General features: G+C 33.0%; 1 protein-coding gene across 1 annotated transcript; it reads right to left on the bottom strand.

The window, feature by feature from the left end:
- Positions 1 to 354: 354 nt before the first annotated feature.
- Positions 355 to 8,729, bottom strand: LOC111881061 (phosphatidylinositol 4-phosphate 5-kinase 6). The gene is made up of 8 exons (XM_023877451.1): positions 8,655 to 8,729; positions 4,872 to 4,984; positions 4,431 to 4,598; positions 3,755 to 3,920; positions 2,764 to 3,074; positions 2,114 to 2,217; positions 1,968 to 2,043; positions 355 to 628 (listed from the first exon to the last, which is right to left on the bottom strand). Exons 1-8 carry the CDS (start codon positions 8,727 to 8,729, stop codon positions 355 to 357), a joined length of 1,287 nt encoding a protein of 428 aa, XP_023733219.1.
- Positions 8,730 to 9,133: the final 404 nt, after the last annotated feature.

Here is a 9,133-nt window from a genome sequence, read left to right as displayed (position 1 = left end):
CCTTTTACACCAATCGCCCGTAAGCGACACGTTTATCTAAAATAATAAACAATAGACAAGTTTTGATTTCCCTTTTTCGGTTTGTTTTTTACTTCATGAACACAAACCCAACTAGAATTTGTCGATTTTAGTAATTCAAGAAGAACATAAACCTAATCAAACACAATGAAACTAACAACGCATTTCATATAAAGTAATCTATATCTTTATCTTTAGTAACTTCTAACCACTATTGAGTCTACATCATAAGTTACGTGTACACCGGTAAACACATTCAACATCATATACTCTTGACGAACTATACATTAGACGCTTACGGGTTTTCTTATAATCTCAAATCATGTAAAAAAAAATTTAACTATCATCTGAAAAAACTCTAAATATAAAATCCTTAAATCTTTTAGAATAAAATCTTGGGTCGATAGCAGAAATGGAAGTGGGATCACATTGGAATGATTTATATGTGTGTTTACTTTTATCATAATCTTGTAGTATATCTATTATACCAATGAAAAGGATGACATCACCAAATTGTCCTGTTGGTTCTCCAACTAGTTGCGTGTCATTGCTTCTCACAGTGAATTCGATGCATGCTGGCATTTTAATCCCTAGTCGTAAACAATTATACCTGAAAATTTAGAATCTTACAAATTTTTTAGACTCCAAACAGCAACATACTTACTATCGCATTTAATAATCTTTTGCTTTATAACGTTCCAATCAACTCATTAAAATGTTGAATTGGCTGACATGGCATCCACATTGGGATACCTTTATCTAGGTCAAACCACAATTTCATCAATTGTATGGATTCAAATTAACTTTCATTTAAAAACATGTACCATTTGAGTTTCACTATTTTATCCATTTACTAATGAGGACAAGATTTAATTCGGTAAGCTTTATGTCATTGTTTTTTTAACATAATGAGCTTAATGGGTTGAGCACATGATTGTTTTGTTTTTTACTTAATCTAGACAGAATGACTTAATGACTTAAGCCAAAAAGGTCTCGTTTGATAGTTTCTGTCTAGGATAGTGCTGTCTGAAAAAGTGCTATATGAGAAAGTTTTTTGACTGGGAAAGAAACCATGTTATTTGATTGTACATCTGATTGGCTGTGCTGAATGATGAAAAATGACAATATCACCCTGTTGTTCTATATTGTGATGGATGGTGTTGCTGAATAATTATAAAAACATACAAATTGTCATACAAAATCGAAATTACACAATAATCATTTAAAAATCCAAATAGAATGTTGATTAAGTTTTTTTTAGTTTATTGTTTTTCAAGTTGATGTTACGTTGTTATTCTTTCTAGCCATTTTTGTTTTTTTATAACTCAATGTGTGATTTTTGACCCGGTTTATGCCTGATAGTGGTGAGATAAAATAATATCAATTAATACATAAATATTATATATTAAAACTAATATTTATAAATATATATTAATCCAATAAAAAAGTAATAATTCAATAAAAAAAATTAAAAATTTATTTAAAAGAAATCAATAATCCAAGAAAAAAAAGAGACGGGGTTTGGGGCATAATTGTCTTTCCAGCCTATTCAGCCAGAAAGATATGGTTTTGGAGCTTTCTGGGAAAAACATATCTTACCGGAAAAGACCTATTTTTTGTGCATATCAAACAGTCTTTCCGGTGCATTTATCCAGAAAGATTTGTTTGAACCTAGAAATATGTCTATCAAATGGGGTCTTAGCTTAATGTATCACCACCCTTTCCCATTTGTCCTTTTTCCTGTGATATTCTCATATTTAAATTGACTAAAATTGTTAAGATTAATGAGTATCGTGAAAATTGTATGATAAGAATGTAAGGGTAAAAATTTAAATACTCATTTTTAAACATGACTTCACTTTATGAGACAAAGAAAGAAAAATAGGGCCTTATAGGCTCAAACCGAGACTATTTAAATAATATTTATTAAATTTCAACATGTAACTTACTTTGTAGGATTTATAAGAGAATCCATGTCTGCTGAAAGGCTAGGAGTTGTTCCATTGCTATCATGCGTGGCATTCACTAAAAGAAATAAAACACAAAATAATTGCATTGTCTACTCAATAAGTTGTATAAGATGTGTGTGATATACCTTCAGCTGCTTGCCTATGTGGTTCTTGAAAGCTAATACCAACCAATAGATTGTAGTCGGTAATTCTCTCTTGTTCAAGAAAGTCACAATCCTTGTTCACTTGGCTACATCAATTATAAACCACTTTAGCTTAAAGGAAATTTTAAAACAAATTAACAAATATAAAAGAATTATGGCTAAATTTGCTACAAAGGGCTTGACAAGCTTTATAGCTCTTTCTATGATAATGAGGATAAGAAGGCCATTTTCGTCTTTTACACCAATGAGATATCAAGAGGGAGTCCCTGTCCCACCATTTTGGATGGGGCAAAAAAATTCAGTCTTTGTTCCATTGATATTATTTATTGGGCCATTACATGCCATACTTATATATTTTTTTACCCATAATAGTAGCGTACTTATATATTCGAGGGAAAAAGATGAAGAGAACACTCATTAAAAAAGGGCACATTTATAAAAAGGGTAAATTTATAAAATGTTAAAAAATATTTGAGAAAAAAGGAAGAAACTAAAAGGGAAAATTTGTTAAGTGCTACTTCTTATGCAGGGATCATTTAACGGTGGACCTGACTAAAAAAAAATTATTTGGTTGTATTTGTGTTTTTCTATATTAAGTGAAAAAAGAAACAGGCATATATAATATAGTTCACCTGCAAAACTCTTGAAACCAATCTTTCTGCAACCGAAAAATAACTTTAAGATCAAGATCTGTAAGTGTGGTGTTTGCATCAATTTCGGTTTCTGGTTTTTCTGTTATTCCCATATGTGAAGACCCTTTCAATTCATAGCGTCTATGAATAGGTACTTCAGTACATAGAAAATTTCCCATTATAACAAACCGCACCTTCTTTTGTATGGGCCCACTTAACTTCACGCAATGTAGTCCACAATATTTTGTAACAAGTGTGTTCTCAAACGACTTCACGTGCTCGAAATAGGCTGGAAGCATTCTGTTTAGAACCTAGAGTAGTATAATAAGTATCCATGTGAATAAACTACTAAAAGATAATACTCCATGAACGTAACAACTTAAATGCAAGAAATAACAAACATACTATCATTCATTTGTTTATTATAGCATCCAATGTGTAGTCGAACCTATTACAGCATTGTGTTTTGAAACATAAACGTATTGTTATTGATTTGTTTATTTTCGCATCACATATTTATGTAGGAAAATATAGGGTTTATGGTGGAGATCTGGATACCAACTTGGATCGTGAGAGAACTTTCCGAACTGATATTTCTACCCAGCCAAAGAGGTGACTAGTTGTCGAACCGACTTCTAATTATATCTTATACATGCGTGCACTTCACACCAACCCGTTCATATATTAGAGTACAAATTAAGAAGCCCCTTAGCTCACATGTTAGTTCCAGTTACATAAAATTACATGGTGACAATAAAATCACCAACAATTTAGACTTTCCTATTAGAACGATGTATATTGAAAAATTTACGGAGTCTAGTTATAGCAATTTCATCTAGATACACATGGAAGGATAGCATTCTATTAGGATGAAATGAAAGTAAGATGCTATAGCCTATAATACACAACTAAATAAAGGTATGTTGCTTTTTGTGCGAATTTGAAATTAAAAGAACTTAAAGAACGTGCATTGGATTGAGATTTAACTCACTCTAACTTTTGATTTTTTTATTATCTTGATCATGTACTTGTCATCGTGAGTCAAGTAAAAGAAACTTCCACCTTTCCACGTAGAAGAGAGCTCCCGAAAAGCATCATTTCCACATATTGATAATATGTAATCATCCACATCCAAATTAAATAGTTTCCTAAGAGCCCTAGAACCATCCATGACATGTAAGAAAGAAAATCATGGGACCAAACATAAATTAAATATTTATGAGAGTACCCTAAGAGTATAGTTTAATATAACACAGTTAAGGTTTTTTTTGTTACACGAGAGTAGACAAGATTGGATAAACCTTCTAGGAATATTTTCGATGAAGAGAATGTTCTTGTTCTACGTTTCTGGGAGGCACACTTTTTGTCCCACCTATATTTGTCCCAAATATTTTGGAGAAGGGCATTTATGTCTTTTGCATAACAACGGATCGATAGCAAATCCTTGTTCTACCTTTTTGTGGGACACAAAACTTCACCTTTTGTCCTACTTATATTTGTTAAAAGTTTTGGAGAAGGGTATTCACGTCTTTTGTAGAGAGTGGGACAAAAAATTCACAATTTTTTTTTTGCACCGATACGACGATACCACACTGAGTCCAATGCACATCAAACACAATACAACATGTTCTATCCCATATGTAAAAAAACAGGACCAAAGAACTCACCTGAAAACTAAGGGGCAATAATCTCTCCATATAAATTCAGATGACTGGTGAGGTGGCGTATGTTTCAATCCCTCAGGAGGAAACTTTGTCCCTAACCTTTTCTTGGCATCAAAAGCTGTAGGCTTCAGTTTTATAGATTCAGTTGGACCTAGCCTTCCTACAGAATGTCTGTAAGTGCACCATTAGGACACAATGAATGCATACGTATGTACAACCCAAAAAACCTTCTGGAATTTTTTTTAAAGAAAATAACACTTTTGGTCTTCCCAGTTTGTAAGCAATTAAAGCATAATTAAGTGTTTAATTCAATCTTAGGTTGATATTTAAAGATGTTCCTAAATGTTTTGAAGCCTTATAACTTGTAATCTATGTGTAATAACTTTTACTAAATTTAGAGTATTGTCTACATGAGTTAGGAAAAATAAAATATTGAGTTAATACCTTATACCAAGCTGTATTTTGAGCATAAGATCATAATTCATAATTAATAAGCTGTACGTTGCGTAACAAACAGATGGGGTGCAAAATCTTGTTACGATCAGAAACAAACTCCACTAGAATACACAATTGAAATATTCAAAAACCGCAAAAGAAACAAAAAGGAGAAGGAAACAAGGTTAATTTATTTGATCAAAAATAAAACAGGAGAGTTAGGACTTGGGATTATCATCTAGATTTTGCAGAAAATGGGTCGGAACCTGTATTTTTATGTTTCAAAAAATGTCCAGCTGTTCCTTTGATTCGAACAAAGCAATATATGTAACTGGAAGGACTTTTTCTGTGTGAACAAGACAATGTTTCTTGGTTTCCGGAATTAGCTCCTCAATGCACTATCATATCTAACACGTGGAAGGATGACAAACTTGTTCCATTAATATTTGGTTTGATGACGGTTTTTAATTTTTTTCATCGATTGTTGATATTAACCATTATTTTTAAACAAAAGGTAAATGGCTAAATGTTGGAAATCAGACACGCACTCGTTCTTTGAACACCGATCAAAACAGCAAATTTGTATATATTACTTTCAAGAAAACTGATTACGTCCTACTAAATATATTTACTAGTGCTACCTATTTATAACAAACAAAATAATAAAACACATTCTCATTAACACCCCCCACGTTTTTCCTTCTAAGTAGCAACAAACTCCACCTTTCACTTTCAACTCCAACAAATTCAGTCAACTTTAGACCAAGTCATTAACATGCACAATATTGATAACCCATGCACATGACCCATACCCGACTTGGCCCGTATTCTATCTGAACCATCAAGATTAACCCAACACTAAATAGCTAAAAAAAAAGAAAAAGAAAAAGGCCCTATGTGTTGTCCCCTTTACTATCTGAGATCACTACTAGAAACATGACCTTCAGTGACGGAATCAGCTACGGGTACATTCCGTAGCTAATCAGTGATGACGGCTCATCGAGAGATCAGCGACGGAAATCAAATCATAAATATATCAACCAAAATACTTATTAAATTTCGGAGAAGTATTACCGATGGAGCAGCGACGAGCATTCATCGACAAAAAATAGTCCTTCGCTAATTAATCCGTCGGAAATTAAAACTTTTTAGCAAGGGAAGAATGAAGGATTGCTAAAAATCAATGGCTTTTTTTTCTTGGCCCTCAGCCAATCACTCTTAGTATTTAGAAGCATCGTTTTTTTTTTCCTGCTTTTCTTTGTGTTTTCCTTCCTTCGTTTTATTTTCGTTCCGGCTTTTCTTTCTTTTCAGTTCCCTCATTTTCTTTTCATTCCCTCTGATTTCTTCCCAAAGCCCTAAACGATTTCCTCACAAAGCCCTAATTGACCCTCTGTCTACTCAAATCCCTCCTCCGCCCAAGAAATCACCTCCACCACCGTCCACCTGCAGTGCGCCTCTTTGAAGGATACTTAAGCCTCTCAAAGAATCGAAAAACCTCATAGATCACATCCTTATTGGATTTTCTCTCGGTCTATCTCCCTTCCTTTATGACTCGTCGTTTCCCTGCCAATGACGTTCGATCTGAAGGTTCATCCTAAATTAGTTTTCATCAGCTTCCAATTCTGGTTTCTAGTAGTATGTAAGTTGCATTTCCATGGAGCTCTCTTACTTCTCTTTTATTTCTAGCTCATATCACCACTCATTTTTCTAAGCTCTACCTTCATTAACTCTTTAATTTTGGTTTTCCTAGTGCTTTCATGTTCATTATCATCTTGACTCCAATTTCTGCTTTCTAGATTATATAAATTAGCATACAATTTTTTTTCTAGATTTGAACCAATATGGATTTGGTACCGAGTCTAGGCATTTAACAAAGGGCTCAAATTCGAACGACAACAATCACGAGTTTCAGAATGTCTCGAACCTATTGCTATTGCTATTGCTGGCATGTATTTTTGCTCCAATACTCTTCTCTTTTATATTCCTATCTTTTTTGTATGATCCATGTTTGACTTTTAGGTCAAGAATATAGCTATTGAGTTAGAAACACACATAGGAACAAGTGCGATAAGATGGACATTGTGATACATGTTCATAATTTATCAGTATCCCTACACAAAATTTTAAATTTTCAATGGCTTATTGCTGAAATTTTTGGAAATAAAGTTATATTTTTTCAACATGTTTAGGAAAAACCTACATTGAATACTTATTACCTGAAAGAAGTCCTTTTTATGTTTATTATTATTGGATTCAGGAATACCTACATACGGAGCAATTTTGTTTTATATGATAGTTTTTGAAGTTATACCAACACTCACCTTCAAGTAAGTATATATCCTTTTCTAAAATAAATTTACTCTTCAAGATTTGCAGTTATACCAACACTCATATGGTTGTTATGGGAATTGGACTAGCATTATGAACTTTTAAACAGTGTAGGGGTTGTTGGTGACTCCCTAAATACAACCTCATAGAACTTTTGGGACTGACATTATGAACTTTTAAACATCGCCAAGAACTTATTCAAGATTTGTTTCAGGAATGGTTGGATCCTAATAGAGGCAAAATCTATGGTGGCATTATCAAGTAAGTAATCCATGGTTTCAATGTTATTGTTTGGTTTTGGATTCTATATTTATTTGATGTTTTAGGTATTTAAATGTTAATGTTTGATTTGGTATTGTATAATTATTTTTTGTTTTAGATTTGTAATTCAAATAAAAATAAAAAAAAGTTGCTATTACTCATTTGCGAAGGATCAGCGATGGAAAAGAAAAAAAACATATATTAAATTTACGAGGGATCAGCAATGGAATATAAAAAAAACATAGAGTAGAGTTTTGCGAGGGATCAGCGACGGATTAATGGTACCGAGTTTTGTCGTCGATGTCCTAAATAATTGTATTAAGTGATGAATTTGCAATGGATGATCTGTCGTTAAGGTCGTCGCAAGGAAAAAGTAATTTGTCGCTAAACCTGTTGCTAGCTTATTCACCACATTTTAATTGGCTATAGAGTATGTTTGTCGCTGATCTGTCGCAAACGTCATTTAGCAACGGAATAACGACGGATTCGGCCGTCTCTGAACCTGTTTCTAGTTGTGGATGTTGACATATATGGTCAAAAGAGTTGGAAATAGTACTGATAAATCCTCTTCAAAATTTAATTTGATTATGAAAATAGTTGGTTTGATCATACCACTAAAGTCAAAGCGGGAGTTTCTTTTGGTGCTCACACTGCTCAGATAATCTATTTCAGATTTAATATCTTTTAGTTATATTAATTCTATAAATATAAAACAACCGGGTACAAGCCAAAGTTATTTGAAGGTAATATTATTTATATCATTCTTCGTTGTGGATTATAGAAAATATTCATGATCTTTTTGTGGCTTGAAAGATTTGTGATCTTTGAACAATTTGATCATAGAAATTGATCAAAGTCTAACATTTTTTGTTAACTTGCTTGATTAATCATCATTTTTAATATTTTTAATCAACAATACACTAACATTTCGTTACTTTTAATGATATATCCATGCAGGAACATCAGAGAAGAAAACAAAAAAGCTAAAAACATGATGATCGATTGGAAGAGCGCATGAAAGAGTGTATCCATGTACATGTTCTTGCTTAGAGCGGAATGGGCATGATTTCTTCTTTAGAGGCATCAAATTCATTTTCTAATTCTTTTAATTGACATTTTAGATGAGATTTAGTAAATAATGGATAAACATGGATTAACGCATCAGATGATAAAGCTGTAAAAACTGCAATCATTCATAATTACCTCTTTATCACCATCTTTTGACCCAAATATGCCTTTCTTATACTTATGAGGTGTTGGTGATTTTAGTGTCACCATGTCATTTTAAGTAACTGAAACTAACATCTGAGCTAAGGTGTTTCATAGTTTGTACTCTAATATATGTATGGGGTTGTGCGGAGTGCACGCATGTATAAGATCGAATTAGAAGCCGATTCGACGACTAGTCGGGGGTCCGGGGTTTCCAAAGGGGCAGCGCCCCTTTGGTGGGGTCTAGGGGCAGCGCCCCTAGCGGGGTCCAAAGCAACTAATGAAACTCGTTAGTTTTTACATATGGGACCATAGTGGAAAATTCAATTTCTTGAGTGTATTTATGGTAAAACTAACGAAACTCGTTAGTTTTTAGTAACCCTAAATCTTCATTAAATCCGAATTAACATTACTTGCTTCCAAAGCAACTAATGACGGCCCAACCTAATAAAACCATAATATCATTTATTATA

This window comes from Lactuca sativa, chromosome 1 (genome assembly GCF_002870075.4).
Source record: "Lactuca sativa cultivar Salinas chromosome 1, Lsat_Salinas_v11, whole genome shotgun sequence".
In the NCBI taxonomy this organism is placed as follows: Eukaryota; Viridiplantae; Streptophyta; class Magnoliopsida; order Asterales; family Asteraceae; genus Lactuca; species Lactuca sativa.
Note: the sequence above shows the minus strand (reverse complement) of the source record. Positions and strands in the feature narration are given on the sequence as shown.

Excerpts from the sequence above, each read along its gene's own strand:
- LOC111881061 (XM_023877451.1), bottom strand. The coding sequence starts at position 8,729 with ATGGTGACACTAAAATCACCAACACCTCATAAGTATAAGAAAGGCATA. Across the intron at positions 2,218-2,763 it reads TGGTTTCAAGAGTTTTGCAG|CCAAGTGAACAAGGATTGTG; the intron begins GTGAACTATATT and ends TAATTGATGTAG. Across the intron at positions 629-1,967 it reads TCTCTTATAAATCCTACAAA|GTATAATTGTTTACGACTAG; the intron begins GTAAGTTACATG and ends CTAAATTTTCAG.